Source organism: Fundulus heteroclitus, chromosome 3 (assembly GCF_011125445.2).
Source record: "Fundulus heteroclitus isolate FHET01 chromosome 3, MU-UCD_Fhet_4.1, whole genome shotgun sequence".
Lineage (NCBI taxonomy): Eukaryota > Metazoa > Chordata > Actinopteri > Cyprinodontiformes > Fundulidae > Fundulus > Fundulus heteroclitus.
Genome location: NC_046363.1, coordinates 39065384 through 39084305, shown reverse-complemented (window position 1 = coordinate 39084305; position 18922 = coordinate 39065384). Strand labels below are relative to the sequence as shown.

Here is an 18922-nt window from a genome sequence, read left to right as displayed (position 1 = left end):
TACAAATAAAAGTGCGATAAAAGGTCAAGAAGAGCAGCTGCCTTGCTAGTGGTGCATAAGGGGATGAAATGCTAAACTGATCCTACTACAATTTACACTGGCCAGTGGGGTGGCCAGAACAAGGCACCACCCACAGACATACATACGTAGATGCCTCATTGGGCACAGGTTTGCACGTCGACATCACCGCCGTATTGTATGTGACAAAGAGTAGTGAACGTCGATCAGAGAAGATGCTTTATTCCTATATATGTTTTACGTATTTAGATAGAAAGATATTGATAGAGCTTATATAAATATATATTTGTAAAGAAATATATATATATAGATTAATTGATAAAGATTGGCAGAACAGAGAGGTAGTGATTGAAGTTTTTAGATATAGATGTGCATATATAGATTTTGAAGTATTATAAATAAATAGGTGTGTGTTTATATATAACTATATGTCCAAATTACAGATGTATATACATCAATAGCAATACCATTATCAATATATATATATAAATATAATCTGGACATATAGTTATATATAAACACACACCTTTTTGTTTATAATACTTCAAAATCCATATATGCACATCTATATCTAAAAACATTGATCAATAGCTCTCTGTCTGCCATATATATATATATATATATATATATATATATATATATATATATATATATATATATATATATATATATATATATATATATATGTCTATGGCACCCCCTCCCTGACGCCATTGACAGTGTGAAAGATGATTCGAGTCTATTTTGAGTACAACAATACGATATTAATACAAAATAATAATAAAAATTAAAAATTCGAGTAAAACATTTTAAACTAGAAAAATTTGCATTTCCTGCGAAAATGCACTGTGAATGCAGATAGCTGAATGATTAAGCAAAAGATGCAGAAGATCTTTGAAGAAGAGGAAAAAATAGCTGAAAAGCATTGAAGAAGTTGAAAAAGTTGAAGAAGTTGAAAAAGTTGAAGAATTTGAAAGAGTTGAAGAATTTGAACATGAAAGAACAATAGCTGAATGATTAAAAGAAGAAAAACTGAGGGAAAGGCACCAAACATTTCCTAACTCATTCTAAACACTGAATCGTTTAACAAAGCGGAAGTAGAATTTCAAACTTTAATATACTGTAGCCATATGTGGGCCTGCATTTCTAGGGAGTATAAGGGGTTTCGCCCCCATTGAAAAGCATTGGATGTTTGACACCTCCTAACTTGGAGATGCTTTACGTGACGAGGCCCAAACTTATTGTGGAGCATTCTGTATAAAGGAGGTACAGACTCTGTAAAGCAGAAGTTTGTCCGAGCTTCCTAGAGCTACTTCCAATTAGCAACATGCTAACCATTAGCCGCTAACATGGTTGTGCTCAGGATCACCGGGTGATTGTACTCTGTCAGTTTGGTCCAAATCCTGTACTGGGAAGTGCCTCAAATAGGGGTGCCAATACTTAATGTCGCCAAACGTCACCAAAGTTCATGGGTCAGATTGGCCTCCTTTAGCAACTCAGCCTCACCACATCTGGGCCCAGAACTCAATATTTGACCAAAATGGTCAGTAGCGCCATTTCCCACAGGTGGGTGGTGCTGTATTGGCCAATTGGGTCGTGTCTGGGCATCATGCCAGGTCCTGTTGGAAGCAAAGGCCCAATAGGAAAGCATGTGAAATCCAAAATTGGACAGAAAAATGACACATAGCTGAAAGTCACTTGAAAATTTGAAAATGTCAAGAGGAAGTGACTGTGCGAATTTCAGATTCCTACATTAATCACAGCAACTGCGGTGAGCGTCGAAAGTTGCCATTCTATCTCAATTGATCCTCTCCCTCTGGCCCTCAGAGTTCCGTCGTCATGGAAACTCACTGACACACCTGCAGCGGCCAGTCTGCCGAAGTGCAGAGACTTTGCTCACAATAAGTCTCATTGGATTATAATGGAGAACTTTGCCCCGAACAACGCTTCATATCTCCTGATCCCTGAATGGTAGAGACGTAATTTTTTCTGCGTTTAGTTCATAACGGATAGGGGAAGAAGAAAAGCTATCGTTTTTTGCTGGAAAAAGTTTAATAAAGGCGTAAAAAATTATGATCTAAAGGGTTTTTTTAAGGAATTTGCAAAATCCTCTAAAAACAGTCCCGAACAAATCGCTCTAGCTGAAAAAGTATAAGAGATATCAAAACAATTATTTCACTGTGAGTATCAGCAGGCTTTTGAGGACTATGTTGCTAATTTTTATGTTTGTACAAAAATCGGTGTAGGCACAGCGACGATGTAAAAAAGTGGATCATTTGGGGTGATGGAGGTCCAAAGCGTCTTCAGGATTTTGCAAATTCGCTACTCCCGAACAAATTGTTCCTGCGGAAAAACCGTAACAGTTATCCACAAAATTCCTTTTTTGTGAGTGCCAGAAGGGTTGGGACATTCATATGTGAAAGTCTCATGCTTGTACATCAAACGGTTTAGGAGTAGCGACGATGTGAAAACGTGTGATGTTTTGAATTTTCAGACGTCATTTTTCAAAACCGCTCCATAGGAAATGAATGGGGAAGGTTTCGGGTTTGTGTCGCTCTGAGGTGATTTGCGAAAAATCTATAAATGCTACACCAATGAGGGTTACATTTCCTGAATCCTGACAAAAATTCCTACGTTTTGATGTATAATTTATGTGGATAGGTTGAAAATAGTGCGAGTGAGAAGAAGTTGTTCGGAGAAGAAGAATTTGTTGAATTTCTAGAGTGTGCACTCTACCAACTGCCACTTGACGACCATAGCAACGCATGTTATTTGCTGAATTTCTTGAAAAGCCAAAATTATTTTAAGGAGGTACTATATGAAAATGGTAAAAGATATGAAAAAGCTGAAATAGACCATACTAGCTGAAAGATATCACTACATTTTAAAAGTTGAATGGCGTTTCTAGCTGAAAGTAGGCTGAAGCAGTAAGCTGTCAAAAAGCAGCTGAAATGAGCGGAATTTTAGTGAATTACATTCATTTCCTATGGGAGAAAAAAAGCTGAAAATTTGCAGAAAAAGCTGAATATTTTAAAAAGTTGAAGAGTTAAAAGTACAAAAAGACATAGCCATCCATTCCAGAAGAAGCTGAATAGTTTAAAAGTTGAATGGTTGAAATCGGAGAAAAATTGTAGGAGGAGAAGCGAATCAAACTTTAAACAGTAAAAACGCATTTGGAAGAATAACCCATAAGAATAAGAAGAATAAAGAATAAAGAGAAACAGGATCTCAAGAACTGTGAATGCCTACTGCATTCACAGTAATAACTGCACAGTATTGTTCGTTTATTGTAGATTTGCCATTGCTCAATAACAACTTTCTCCTGCTTTGAGCGCAGGATCCGCGCGCCATTGGCGTTTCCATGGCTACAGTTTAAAGCTAACTGCAGTGCCGCCGACCCCCCAGCAGAGGGCGCGGTGTCACAACACTTGCACGAGGAGTCCAGTCGCAGCATCACTTTTAGGTAGTAAAGCAGATCGGAGGAGCAGATAGGAGCGACAGCGGAGCCGTGTAGCTCCATTCCCCCAGCTCGCTCCCTGAACCTCCGCTCTTTATCACCATGGTGGCTAAAACCAGGAAACAGACCGGCAAGAGTCCCGGTCAGACCCCGACCGAGCGCGATCGGAACCTTCACCACGTTTCGCCCCACAGCAAAAGTAACATCAGGCGACCGGGCAGGGAGAGCAAGGCTTTCTCTCATCCGAACGGGCTGTCGGTGATCGGGCACAAGCTCGGGCTAACTTCGTCTTCGCTCTGGAAGCTGGGCGTAACGATCCTGCTCGGTGAGTTGGGAGCCGTAGCCTGCTAGCATGCTGGTGAATCCCAAAGCTAACGGGGGGGCTAACCCTGGCCAAGCGCTGCCGTTATAGCGGAAACCTGGGAAATTATCTCAGTTCACCATCGCGGTGCTAACAGCTAGCTTACACCAACGCTAGCACTCCTGTGGTCGTTATTGTTGAACTCTCGTATGCATCATCTGTTCTCGTGTGTTTTTTTTCTTATGTTATACAGCAGTTAAACACGTGTTAAATGGGTTTTCACATCAACTTCACGCTTTGGCATCTTATTTAATAATAACCCAACAATGAACTAGTGAGTCATATTTGAATGGTGACCTGTGTGGTTTGTGTAGTGGTTTTTCTTTTTTTTTACTCGTTTTTAATGCCAAGATGAAGCAGTTTTGCTCTTGCACATTTAAAGTTGGTGATCTCTTGTGTCCACAGCTGGGCTGACTGGATACCTGCACTGGTAAGCCGTGGCACCGACGCTGCTGTGTTGCGCACACCTGTGCTAAGCCGCTCACCGTTTGCACACCTCTCCTCCTCCTCCTCCTCCCTGTGACCACAGGTACCATCTGTCTCAGCTCTTTGAGAACGACAGGCACTTTTCACACCTGTCGAACCTGGAGAAAGAAATGGCTTTCCGAACGGAAATGGTAAATGGTTGTTTTTGTTTGTTTTGGTTCCAGAAAATGCTCCAAATGTTTTCATTTTAAGCTGATTACTCTTTCTGCTTTTATGATATATTGGAATAGATTAATTACTGTTGTTAATACAGTTTGCATTTCCTGATGCTGGACAAAGCAACAGTTTGATTTAATAATCAACCAAACAGATCTGGAGTATTAATACACTGACTGGACATAACGTGATGAAAAGCATGAACATCCTGCCATATGCATCAAATAGGAAGGCGCTGTGCATTCTCACACCTTTCTACCAGAACCAGCATTAACGTCTTAAGCAATTTGAGCTACGCTGGCGATAGATACTGACGCATGCTGGTGAAGATTCTCAGTCATCCAGGTTACGATCGATCCAAAAAGAGGTTAAAAAGACGAAACAACCGGACCTGAAGACGTTCCGCTTCCCATCCAGGAAGCTTTCTCAAGTCAAAACTTGAATTGAATACATTTTTGAACTGGGAAAGCTTCCTGGATAGAATAGAATAGAAGTCCGGTTGTTTTTTTGTGTTTTTTTTTTGACCTTTTATTTGGATTGATAGATACCGACCACTGCAGACCTGTAACGTTTGTCGAGCCACACAATTTGCCTTTGATGACCTGCAGTAGTTTTCAAATTCAGTTTAACAAAGAAAGAAACAGTGTGTAAAATACAAACAGATGAAACATCAAACAAGTGCAGGACTGTAATGTTTATAATTTCACCGTCCTGTTGTCCTTAATAGCTTGGGACAGTGAATTATGTAGCAGTCAGGTTGTTCAGTATTTCATGTAGCTGTAATGTTTGCCTGATGGGAGCAGTACAAACTTTCCACAGAGTGGGTATTCGGACCCTTTCACTGTTGATTGTGGACAGGTCTGGTCCAGCAGTGGCTTTAAAACAGATCCAGGGCAGAGAGACACTCACCTCCTGCAGGATCTTTTTTCTATAATCTATTTATGGTTCACTGTTAGGGAATGTGATCATTTGACTAATAAATATCAGATAGCACCATTTAGCCTGATCACAGACCATAAGCGGCCATATTCCCACAGTCAGCTGACCCAAACAGGCATCAGAACCTCTGGAAACAAAAGTAGGGTCTCGAGAAAATGTCGTACAATTTTGTCATGCAAGACATTTGAGTATTTTTAACACTATTAATTTGACCAAACTTTAAAATTGACCTAACTAAATTGAAAAATGAACTGATAGACATTTGTTAAGTCACGTAGCTTCACAAGCAGGAGGTCCTGACTCTGAATCCTGATAGGGGCATTTCTGGATGAAGTTTTGCATGTTCACATCACCCATTCTTGTGTTATTTTTATTTATTTAAATTTTTTGGATAGTGCAGTTTCCTCCCAATGTCCAAAAACTTGCATATCTCTGCAAATTGCTCTCAGGTGAAAGTGCTTTTATGCACAGTGGTTTCTCCCGAGTGTCCCCTTGTACCCCGTCGTTGCTCACCTGTTGACTAAAGGACATGTGACCCCAGCGCCTTCACCAATCTGCAAAGCAAATATGGAAAATTAACATAGCAGTTGATTGTTTATACTCTGACTTTTGCCATTTTTTCTTAAGGAAATATCTGTACAGTTATCGGGTGGAACTCTGGCGTGTGTAGCATTTGTTCTGGGTAGAAAAATATGATTTGTATTAAAAATGTCTGTATAATGTCTGCACAGAGACTTCTTCCTTGTCTTGAAGCAGATTGTGGTAACTCCTTTGACCATTTAATAGATTCTTTACTTCACATCTTTTGTGTCATCACGATGTTGCTGCACGTATTCACCAGTCGTAGGATTTGTTGCAAGCGATGATCAGATTAACAACATTGAGCGTAATGGATCAGATAGGAGCAGCCCCTCCGCCTGACAGAAGGATGTGGTCTCAGCTTTTGAGTGCAGGAAAGAAACGGATGTTGAGCAACAAGATAACTAAAGTCCGAGGCTGGTTTTGATGACGAGGCAGCAGATTTGGTCGTTTCCCAACACTTCGTTTATATTTGATCAACAAACAAGATCAGTCTGTTCGAGCAAAGGTCAGCCTTCCCCTTTGTGTTCACCGGTCTGGGTAGGCCACAGCCGTGTGTCTAAAATTGTGAACACATCCAGAAAATGTTAAGAAGGGGACTTGGATTTGAGCTAAACCATTTTTTTTTTATTTCTGTGACATGTTTTGTAATTCCTTGCTTTGGTCGTGACACGGATCCCCGCTGAAGGGCAGCGTCGGGGAACAAGTGTCTGCTAAGACAGCGCGGCGTCTCAGTGATATCGTTAAAGGTGCAGACGTGGTCGTTTCGTCTCACCTCTGCTGCGTGTTGCCAAACAGACGGAGAGTCTTGTCATCTTCTGAGCCAGTGTAACAAATCTCCCCTGGGTTTAATTAAGGCTCCGTGTGCTGCTGCTGCTTTCTCTCACGATGGATCTCTTGTGCTCGGCTGTCCTTTTTGTCTTCTCCTTCCTCTTGTTCATCCTGCTGCCTCTTATTGATCTTTTATTTTGATTCCAGGGCCTGTACTATTCCTACTACAAGACCATTATCAAGGCTCCCTCATTCCTGGACGGACTCCACATGATCATGAACGATCGACTAACGGAGTATCCTCTGGTTATTAACACGCTGAAAAGGTTCAATCTCTACCCTGAGGTAACGCTGTTGTTTTAACCACGTTTTTAACTGCTGCACTTTTACATCTGCCCACTTTACACTATAGCTGTGTTCACCTAATTGGATACGCCTAATTGGTAGACAATTTGGGGTTACCCAGGGGCACATCAACCTGTAAAGCCGGGCATACACTGTACGATATTTTCAGTCGTTGCACTCAGACACAGCTCAAACTGTACCATGAATCCTCAGGGTTTAAAAGTTCACTGCCCACCATATCTGTTCTGTATGGCCCGACGCTCTGATGCGACCTGACTGGTCACGCTGTACATTCAAAAACCACACGTCGGACTCAGCCCCGTAGAGAGATGGCGCTACTCGGACTCGCTTACCTGGAAGCCATATGTCAACAGTAGAAGAAGAAAAAGACAGAAGTATCAATGCTCACTGTTAAATATGAGGCTCACTAGAACGAAACACGCTGCTTGGCAATTCTATGAGTTGCTCCTCCTTAGTTTGGTTCCATGTCACACGTACCGCCACCATGCTTCTCGTCTTCGTCTGAGGAGAAGAAGAAGAAGAATTCCCTTGTTTGCACATGCTCAGTGCGCGAGGTTGGGGGAAATCGGCTCGTAGACGCTGGTAGCTCTGCTTCAACAGCAGGAGGCGCTCACGATCACTCACGATTTCTCACGAGGGCCGAATTTCAAACCTCTTTGATTTTCATATGACCGTACGATTCCTGATCAGGAGGTGGTGAGAGGCTAATCGTCCCTCGTTACCCCCTGAATGCTACACAACGCAGGACGCACGATCAAGCTGAAACTCGGCTCGATCCAAATAATTCTCGCACGACTGAAGAATCGGCCCAAAAAGGGCGAAAACACGTACAGTGTACGCCCGGCTTAACCGGGGAGAAAATGGAATTGATCCCTCAGCCTTCTTATTGGTAAACAACTATTCAACCTGCTGAGCCATAGTCGCCTAACTATTTCATTCACAATGTGGGGTTTGGGGTATTCAGTGAGAAGAAATAATTGGTATTAGGGCTGGATGATAATTTAATAACAATATATATCAATGATAGAAAAAAAGGGTCAATAAAAAGATCAACAGAATAACAGTTTTCCTTCTTTTTGTATTTTAGCCATATAGGTTAATATTACAGTCATTACATCCTCCAAACCAATCACAAACGCAGACTCTGGAACCAGGCTCCGCCCCCTTCAAAGAGTTCAGAGAGCACGTGTTATTTGTTTCTTTTTTTAAAAAGTTGCAGTTTTGGTAAAAAGTTGGTTAAATAAACGGTTGAGTTTGAATTCAGTGTTTGTGTGTATTGTATATGAAAATAGGTTGCTAAGCAACAGCATAAAATGACTAGGGCTGCGCTCAAAATATGTTTTGAATTTTGAATTTGTTGATAATTATCGATATCGATCAATGTGATTCATATTTTATTGATAGCCTTTTTTTTATATATCGTCCAGCCCTAATTGGTATAAAAAACAATGACCTAATCCACACTTGTTAGCACCCTCCCTGAAATACTTTATGTTGAATTCAATACAATGTTATGTATATAGCACCAATTCATGAAACATGTCATCTCAAGGCACTTTTCAAAGTCAAATTCAATCAGATTATACAGATTTGTCAAAAATTTCCTATATAAGGGAACCCGTTGGTTTCTTGACAAGCAGCATTCACTCCTGAAGCCACAGGGACAGTCGTCTGCATTGTTGATGGCTTTGCAGCAATCCCTCATACTGAGCATGCATGAAGCGACAGTGGAAAGAAATGTTATCCTCTTTTTTCCATCCAACAGCTCTTAGGCGTCTAAACATTTCAAGATGTTTGCACAAATAAACAGAAGGATCAATGATTTCCTTTTGTACAAACCTTCAGGAGTTCTGGGTCCTCCATTCCTCTATTATGCCCCCTTCTCCTCAGCAGAACCCACTGGTTCTCTATAGGACTTAGGTCTGCAGAAAGAAAGGCTCTAAAAGACCAAGGAGGCGCAATACATCGGTATCAGCTGTTAGTCGATGAAAAAAAGTATATTTCTTAATTTACTCCTGTGTATTGTACAGTTCTCTAGCAGACAAGGCATGGAAATATATATCAGTGATCAGCCTTATCTGCAATATAGATATCAGCATCGGCCTGAATTTTCATATCATTAGATCCATTTAGAAGATGATTGATTTGTTTTGTTTCTCGTGAACCATTACTGCCTTGATGTGACCATGTGTTTTGGACCATTCTCCGACCCATTTTCAGTTTTCTCGCTGATCTCATCGGAGTTTTTGCCCAAAATGTTCTGGTTCAAAATGATGCCATGCACTCTAACTTGGTCACCAAGCCCTTCACTAGAGAACAGGCCCACACCATCACTGATCCTCCATCTTGTTTAACAGCGGCCAAGCGGTTCTGTTTATATAGTTTTATGGGATGTCGAATAGCTTAATCCCAGCCTCGTATCAGGATACTAATGAAAAGTTCCCAGACACTAGGATTACCTTTATGGTCAGAATCAGAAACCCAGAAGCCATTCAAGAGGATCCTGTGTTGTTTATTCCTCCAAGATAAGAGAGACAACCCTTTTGAAACGTGATGTTTGAACAGGCTTTTCACCGCCTGTCTCCTCTCCCCAGGTGGTCTTGGCCAGCTGGTACCGCCTGTACACGGGTGTTATGGGCTACTTTGGGATTCCCACAAAGATGTGCTGGTCCATCAACAGAGGAGAGGGCCTCACTCCAGTGGATAGCTGTGAAGGTATCCACCCGTCCTGAACTGCCGTCGCTTTCCTCACAGTCAAACACACACAGAGCAGATCTGCTGCATTGCAGTAGTTGGTTTTGGTGCAAGGGTAAACGGTCTTAACCATCAAAGGCCTTCACCGAAACACAGTTTGGCACAAGTGTTAAGAGAAATAAAAAGTCCTGTGTCCCCGGAACTAGGGCTGAACAATTAATCGCATTTTCAATATAATCGCGATTTAAAAAAAAACGCAATTTCCAAATCGCAGATTCTGCAATTTTTGGCTATGTAACAATTAGGGAATCAGACGCGTCCATTAGGTGTTGGTAAAATGTTTAAAGTGGGTTTGCCTCCACATGGAAGGGAAGACAGTTGCAGCAGTGAGATAATCTAATTGTATTACTTGTTTTAGAGTTTATATAATCATACAAAGCATTAAGTACAGGTCAATCAGTTTAATACATAGACTTGCTTGTTGGTTGCACTTTATGTTCAACAAGAATTGATGTCCAAATCAACTATAAGCTGTTCTCTTGAATAATATTCTGATTAATAGAAACATTAAAAATTCTTGTTTTAAATAGTCCTTGTTTACAAACGTCTTTATTTAGACGCCATTTTTGTTGCTTGTGGTTAACGCAGAGAAAAGTCAAAATTGCAATTTTGGTTGAAATATATTGTAGGCAGAACGCAATCATTTCTGCTCTGAGTTTAGATGCTGCGGGTCTTTTAGCAACTAATCTGCACAGCGAGGAAACAAAATGATTTGTTGTTTGTATATGTTTAAAAAGACATGATAAATTAAACTGGGGAAAAAAATCGCAATATTAAGAAAAAAAATCGCAATTAGATTATTTTCCAAAATCGTTCAGCTCTACCCGGAACCAGAATCGGACATCAGGGATCAGTGCGCCGTGGCCCTTAACAACTGATGTTAATGTTCCTCGCCACAGATAGAGGAACATCCAGGCCCGTTTGGATGGGGCTCCTCCTGTTACTCAGGTTGAGCCACCAAGAGCTCCCTACAGAACCTCCTAAAAGGTCTGGGTTGGAGAACTGGCCATTGTCTTCCTAATCTGTGCCAGGTTGGTTCTTGCCATCTAGACTCCTGTATCATTGTTAGTCTGACCCCTTAACCAGCGGCGAGTCTGTGAAGTGAGACTGGAGACCATGGCCCTCAGGACAATACTGGTATAAAAACCCTCCATTGGGTTGAGGAGGACTAGGTGTGCCGCTGATGCTCCTCCAGTTTACCTAGATTGGCTGATGTAGTTCTGGGTATTTGATCAGGATGCATTATAATCAAACTAGATCTCACTAAAAGGAGATCTTAAGGCAGTCTCTGAATGTACCAGAGGGAACTTGCATCCCATCTGTCCCAGGAACGCCCTGGAGAGCATCTCCAAGGAGCTCGATGTCTGGGTCTATTTTCAGGTATCGGTACGACGTGTAGATGGTTCCTCCTGAGCTTGTCTCCTCAATTTCTTCCAAGATTGAGGAGAAGCTGAAGAATGAAAATTAATTTTGTTTTGATTTTAAATTGACCCATCGGTCAGGATATAATGAAGTTTTTGTTTAAAGAATTGCTAAAGGAAATTAATAAGGGAGTCCATCCAAGCCTTTAAAGATGAGAGCTGTCCGGGGATTATGACGAGGACCTTTTTTCTTGCTGTGATGTGGATAAAAATGGCTGAGAAAAAAAATAAGCTAATCATAACAAATGCAAAGCAGCGCTCTCCTCTTTAGTGCTCCTTTTTTTAAAAAAAAAAAATAGGCAACAAACAAAAGATGAAGACAAGCTTCACAATTCATTGAAATGATTTCCTGAGTAAAAGCTGTTTGTAGCATCTCTCCATTTAATAGCTGCGGTATCTGTTCTGCTTCTGTTTCATTAGTGGAAGCAGCCGGGCCGTTATAAACAGTCTGCTTTCACAGTGTTTACACAGCTACCCCCCCCTCTCCTCCCCCCCATTTCCGACAAAACCTGTCAAAATGCGTTTCCATGTTTTTGTGAATCTTGAGCAACACGTCAGAGAACAGCGTACCGGTTCCATATATAGAGCAGCAGCTGCTGGTTCTGTGATTCACAGCCACAGAAGGGCGTTAAAGGATCATGGCAACGCACAAAGAACCCGTTAGTCATTACACCCTTAATGCTGTGCACCGTTTTCTGCCTTACTCTGCTGCAAATGTTGTTGTTTTTTAAAGGTGCTCGTTTTTATTCTCCTGAAATGAGTCAAATGCTGCGTGTTTATCCTGGTGATGGTAGTCTGTTGTGTGTAAACGGTAGTTAACATTGTGTTACTCTGCTGTTGCATGGTTTTTAATTTCTTTACAAGTAAAGAGCGTGCTGTAAATCTGCAGCCCTCCATCTCTACCAGCTTTGTGATTCTCTAAATGGAAAATTCTTTGCGAGTTAGCGCAAAATCAGTCAGATTGGATCTCACAACATCTGTAAACACCAACTTTCAAGTCTTTCTGTCTCTTTAGACATTTAGGTCTGGCCTTTAGTTAAGCCATTGTGACATAAATCTATATTTAGGTGTAAACTACCCTGCAAAAACAGATCTAAAAATAAGTAAAATGTTCCTAAAGTTAGTGTATTTTTCCTTGATTTGAGCAGGTGAATAAGATGATTAGCTAATGGAATAAGATTTTTGCACATAAAGTTGGAAAAATTCATCTCCATCATCTTATTTCAAGTGCAGTATGTCTAATTATCTTATTTTAGGGGTCAAAATACTCATTCCATTGACAGATAATCTTATTTACCTGCTCAAATCACGGATAAATACACTAACTTTAAGAACATTTTACTTATATTTAGATCAGTTTTTGCAGTGCACAGGTGCACAGCTCCTCTTCTGAATGTTTTAGATGCTCCCCCTGGTTTATCACACATGTATCAAACAAATGTGTTTTTTTCCACATTTTGCATTTGGTATTCAGGCCAAATAGTTTAGTTTTAGTATTAACTTTAGTCCACATGTTTGCCTTTTTTTTAACTTTGCGATCTTGTAACAACTTTGCTTTGGTCTGTCACTTATATCCCTAACAAAACACACCAAAGGTTGTTGATGTAATTTAACAAAATTTGTTCCAGAAGTATAAATACTCTTCCAAAGCACCATCGTTTAAGAGCTCAAGGTTATTTTTACTGAGGGATCAAAAAACTGCAATACTAAATTTGCTAAATATATAATCAAGCATTTGAATGACATATATCAAAAAATTGGATAATAATGATCTGTGTTTTCAGCCTCTCGAGTACACAAAGTGCCCCGACAGCTGAAATTAAAATCTTAACCTTATCATCTGTAGCAATGAATCAGAGTTACGCGTGTCGTCATTGGAAAAGCGGCGCTCTGCAGATATGTTGCCTTTTTCATGAGCCATTTGAGTGACACCGAACTTCACCAACCCAAAGCGCTCCTGATCTTACTGAACTCAAAATGTCATCAGTTGAGCTTTAAAGTATTTTTTTCCTCAGTGTAAACCACAATAATTTCACTGCAAATCAATCAAGTGACTAAAAACTTTGATTTGTTTTCTGTGTCTGCTGCACATCAGGACTGGGCGACCCGGCATATTTCTATGTAGCCTGCGTCTTCCTGCTGAACGGTGCAATGATGAGCCTGTTCTTTATTTATGGCGCCTACCTCAGGTAAGGCCCCCCCCCCCCCCTGCTCTCTGCCCTGGAGCGTCAGAGAAAAAAGCTTTTTTTATGCCAAGAATGTGTCAGTCATTCGTTTTTATTTTTTGGATTTTAAACAACATCTTATCCCCTCATTCTTCTGCTCTCTTATGTTTTTTTATTTATTTTTTCTGTCTTTTTCTAACCAGTGGGAGCCGACTGGGAGGAATCGTCACCACGTTGTGTTTCTTCTTCAATCACGGTGAAGTGAGTTCCTTGTCCTTACGAACCGTATCAGGAAAAACGCCCTGATCAGACTGCAAATCTTTTGAAAATTTGGGAAATGTTTAGGTTTTAGGGTGAAAAAGTAGTTTGAAAATCAGAGATGGACCTTCAGCCTAGCTGCAGTTTCCTTTTTGCATGCATGATGTGTGATGGTTAAATTTAGTTCAGAGCTGTACATGAACACTGCCTGTCTGCCAGTTTGTTTGTTTGTTCTTTAATTAGATGCTGAATGATTCATTTTATAAACTGTGTTTTGCTTCCGTTTACTCTAAATAGTTTTTTTTTCTGTATGAAAACAGAGCACTCGTGTGATGTGGACTCCACCTCTGAGGGAGAGCTTTGCGTACCCATTTTTAGTCCTGCAGATGCTGCTTCTCACCTACATCTTACGGTAAATGCACATTTCAGCATCGGCTGCTTTGGCGCTCAGACGCTTGAAATCACGCCGTATTCTGACCTCTCGAAGCTCCTAGATGCACGTCCACCATAGACTTTGCATGTAAACCAGACCAGATCTTGGATTAAAAGCTACACCTTGTAGTCATTGAGTTGTCTCTAAGGTCCTCCATATTTTTACCCGAGTCCTCTAGAGCAGAGGTTTTCAATAGGTGAGGCGCGGTTCCCCATGGGGGGCACCAAAGAGTCGCAGAGGAGGAGCTAAGAAATATAAGACTCAACTCTGTGAAATCGGTCATCAGAGCGGGTTTCCACATGTTTCTGCCAGAGCCATGAGAGTCCTGATCCTCTTCACCTCCACCTACCTGTGTGAATGTGGGGTTTTCCGCTCTCACCCTGATCAAAAACAAATACTGGTCAAGGCTACAAGTGCAGGACGACTGTTTCTTTCTTCTGTACAACCCCAAATCGAACAGCTTTGCGCGTCAAAGGCGCATCCTCATTGTTCGCATTGAGAATGCTTGAGAACATGGTTGTTAAAATAGCAACAGGTTTAAGTTGTGTACAATTAGCCTAAAAAGTAAATCGGTATATGGAATATGTTGACGTCTGTTAAATTCAGGTTATCTTTTTTTATTATTATTTTAGTTGACGTCTCCTGTTGACGTGAGTTCAGTTTGACATTGGCGTCTGTTTAGTTCAGTCTGTCTGCTGTTGAAAACAATCGTTTATGAATTTGCTCCAAAGACAGTTAAATTTTAAAAGTAGGCCCTCTGTTTGTGACGTTTCAGTAAAAGTAGCCTCTAAGATGGAAATATTTGGATGGATATTTTATTAACAGGCCTTTTTTCTGAATGTAGTTTGTTAAAACAAATAGAATAAGAAAAAAACATGTGTTGGGCTATCAGTTGTTTTTGAAGCACTGATAGCCCAGGAACACAAAAGAAGGATGCATTTACTGTAGGGATCTGTGTGGGGTAGGTTTGTGTTTGGGGGACTTGGTTATCTTTACCTATTCCAAGGGGAGGCTCACGTTCAATGAATTTTAAAACCCCTGCTCTAGAGTCATATGTGAGAACGTCTGTCTGAAGGCTGAAACCCGGCTCAAACTTGGAACAAACACGTAGAACAAACACGTCCCAAACCCAGCAGCAAATCCAGAACCATTGTAATTAGTAAAAATATAACAATGTTTGCTTCACATCACTTGTGTCACTTAATTACAAAGTAACTTTCAAAAACTTAATTAATAAATAAAAGTGCCTCGTCTTATGATAAAAAAAAGTTTACTCTTTACATTATTTTGACAGTATATTTACCCAAACAAATATTCAGCATTGCATGCTGTTCTCTTCATGGAAGTCCAATGAGTGCATTGGCAAAATAAAATCCAGATTTTCCAACAATTAAATCTTAATAAATTGTAAATTCAAATGAATCAGTTAAATCGATTTATCACCCAGCCATAGTAAGGCCTTAAGAAAGCTGTGCAGAAACAAATGTTTGAAAAGCTCCTTGAACTGAAGCAACGTTTTGATGAAGAGTTGGGTCAACGCAATGTGAGAGAAGGATGAAGTCATCGCTGCCACCGGGGCTCCTCCAAGCTGTCGGTTCCTAGGATCCAATTTTTTACCCACGGTTTTCTTTCATTCTGGCTTTCTGTATGTTTAATATTTAATGACAGTGTGAGATCTGTGGTGTGGATTCATAAACTTGAGGTTATACGTAAATATTAACAACCTGACAAAGACCAGATTATCATTTCATAAAACCTTGAAACAAGTGTACTCTGCCCCAGGGTATTTCAGTAATACTGAGATGTTTCTAATTAAGCCGTCAGCGTGTGCTCGAACAAAAGCCCTTGTGTAATTTGTCTCGGTAGCCTATAACTATATAATGTCTTTTGCGCTTCGAAGAAACGAGGTTCTGCTCTGGTTATCAGCTAAACGACAGTAGGAAGGAGCTCTCAGAGGAGCTACAGCACTTACCACAGCGGAACGTCATCCTGTCATGTCGTGTCACCTTGTGAATAACACTTTGTTCTGGGTGAGACCTGTTAGCAAGCCGTTTTACGCCAGCTTTGTGGCAAACGTGAAACGGTCTCTGTGCCATGTGTCTGAGCGACATCATGCATAATGAGGCATTGTGGGTTTTTCTCCCTGTACCCTTTGAATGTGTCTGTTTTCTCAGGCGTCTTAATGCAGCTTTGCTTATCGCCCTTTAGCCAAATGGATTCCCAGCTCTGAAGAACGTCTTTACCTCCTCTGTGTCTCTTCTCCCGCAGCACACGAAACCCAAGCAGGACCGCCTTGGTGGCTCTGGGCATCTCCACCTTGTGCTTCATGCTGCCGTGGCAGTTCGCCCAGTTTGTGCTGCTCACTCAGGTAAACAGAGAGCGCGTTTAGAGAGCATGTGTGCAGGGCTGGTAGATTAGGAAGAAAATACGGGCTGGGAACAAATATCACACTCTGGCAAGGACACTGATGACAAGGGCTGTCACTGAGCATGAGAGAAACGAAGCAAGAAGATAGGAGGGGGAGCAGGTAAGGACAGGGAAACATTTAAGTGCTGCACACAGTCTGAACATCGGAGATTCACTGCCTCCTACCACTGTTTCACCAGCAAATAACACCCAGGACAAGCATGGCAAATTGTTAAAGGTAAGGAAAATGGTGTTTGAATTAGCCTGGAAGAGACCAAAGACAGATACAAGCAACCTTTCCCTGAGTCTATTCACACAAACAGACCCAGTGCTCCTGAACGTTTGCAAAACCAAAGCAGGTAAAAATATGTCACGACTCTGAGTGTGAGTTTACCTGCATGCGAACGCAGGTGACTCTGAGCTGAAAGTAGATCAGCGACGACTTTTAGGAGAACCATTAAAGGCTCCGGCACACCTGGGCGTACTGGGTGCAGACTGTGAGCAGTGCGGACTCTCCGCGAACGTTTTAGCCGTCATAGGTGAGCGCACCTGTTGGCTACATCGCTTGTGACAAATTCCACCCACCGCGCAGACGTCCGTGTGGCACAGAGGGGCTGTGACGCCGCAGGTGTGACCGCCTTGGAGCAGCTCAGTGTATCAGCTCTGTGCTACATAGAAAAAACAGTTCAAGGTTAAGATTTCTGCCCGCCGAGCAGTTAATGGTGTGACGCCGCGTACAGGCTGGTAAAAACTGAGCTCTGCACGTACCTGTCCACAGACTCACGTCCGCCTTAGTGTGTTAGAGCCTAGAGGCAGAAACAGCTCAGGATGTGATCTGGTGCTGGAAAAAGTCTGAAGTTGACGTTTTTAAAGTTGGAAAATGGTTGTGTGATGGGGGTTAAATACCTGCAGTGAGGTGAATGCTCGTTCAGAGACCAAAACTCAAGTGTGTGTGAGGGAAGCTGATTACTGCCCACTATGACACAGGCTCTGAGTCCTAAATGTTACCAAATGATCTCATAATGATTAAATGTCATTTTTTGACCTCAGCTAGGGCTGGACAATATAGAAAAAAAGCATATTGATAAAATAGAAATCATTTTGATAATTATCAAAAAGTTCCAAACATATATTTTAAGTACAGCCCTGGCCATTTTATGCCGTTGCTTAGCAACCTATTTTTAGATACAGAACACACAAACACTGAATTCAAACTCCACCCTTTATTCAACCAACTTTTTACCAAAACTGTAAGTTTTTTTTAAAAAGACAAAAGAACGCGTGATCTCTGAACTCTTTGAAGGGGGCGGAGCTTGATGACGGAGCGTTCCTGGGTCTGCGTTTGTGATTGGTTGGGAGGATGTAATGACTGTAGTATAAACCTACATGATAGGCTAGAATGGAAAAGGACAGGAAACTCTTCTTCTATTGAACTTCTTATTGACCCTTCTTTTTTTCTGTCTGCCGATCCATCCATCGTCTTCCCCTTATCCGGGGTCGGGTCGCGGGGGTAGCAGCTTCAGTAGGGAGGCCCAGACGTCCCTCTCCCCGGCCACTTGGGCCAGCTCCTCAGGAGGAATCCCAAGGCGTTCCAAGGCCAGCCAGGAGACATAGTCCCTCCAGCGTGTCCTGGGTCTTCCCCTGGGCCTCCTCCCGGTGGGACGTGCCTAGAACACCTCACCAGGGAGGCGTCCAGGAGGCATCCTGACCAGATGCCCGAGCCACCTCAACTGGCTCCTCTCGACGTGGAGGAGCAGCGGCTCTACTCTGAGTCCTCCCCGGATGACTGAGCTCCTCACCCTATCTCTAAGGGAGAGCCCAGACACACTATGGAGAAAACTCATTTCGATCGCTTGTATCCGGGATCTCGTTCTTTCAGTGACCCAAAGCTCGTGACCACAGATGAGGGTAGGAACGTAGATCGACCGGTAAATCGAGAGCTTCGCCTTTTGGCTCAGCTCTCTGGACAGACCGGTACAGCGCCCGCTTCACAGCAGACGCCGCACCAATCCGCCTGTCAATCTCCCGCTCCATCTTCCCCAGCACATCCTCCCCAACCCGAAGAAGGCACTCTACCCTTTTCTGGCTCTAGACAATGGCTACATATTTTTAGTGAATTATTTCCCGGCCCTAACATCAACTAACTAGCTGAAATAATGGACGGTCGGACCTGCTGGGATCAAGGTCAAGCCGACAAAATCTCCCTGAGGGATCCCCCACCTCCCACCCTTTCATGACCAATCACTGTCATTTTGTCACGTCATCTATTGTATAAAACCTATGCACTGCACGATTGAGGCTCTTCCTCTGGAATGTTGTGCGTGTCTGGGCGTGTATGGTGAGACGAACGCA

The 18922-nt window shown here is 42.0% G+C and overlaps 1 protein-coding gene across 2 annotated transcripts in view; it reads left to right on the top strand.

Annotated features, from left to right (window-relative positions):
• The first annotated feature begins 3577 nt into the window (after nucleotides 1-3577).
• The window catches only part of dpy19l1l (dpy-19-like 1, like (H. sapiens)), a 33072-nt gene continuing 17727 nt past the window's right edge, over nucleotides 3578-18922 (top strand). Inside the window, exons 1-9 of one of the 2 annotated variants that reach the window (XM_036135359.1) lie at nucleotides 3578-3800; nucleotides 4242-4266; nucleotides 4366-4453; nucleotides 6975-7112; nucleotides 9728-9848; nucleotides 13404-13497; nucleotides 13677-13734; nucleotides 14052-14143; nucleotides 16433-16532. In XM_036135359.1, the coding sequence (XP_035991252.1) occupies nucleotides 3578-3800; nucleotides 4242-4266; nucleotides 4366-4453; nucleotides 6975-7112; nucleotides 9728-9848; nucleotides 13404-13497; nucleotides 13677-13734; nucleotides 14052-14143; nucleotides 16433-16532 (939 nt within the window). Of the gene's footprint in view, nucleotides 3801-4241; nucleotides 4267-4365; nucleotides 4454-6567; nucleotides 6825-6974; nucleotides 7113-9727; nucleotides 9849-13403; nucleotides 13498-13676; nucleotides 13735-14051; nucleotides 14144-16432; nucleotides 16533-18922 lie in introns of those variants that run through there. The other variant, XM_036135360.1, reaches the window with a different exon arrangement.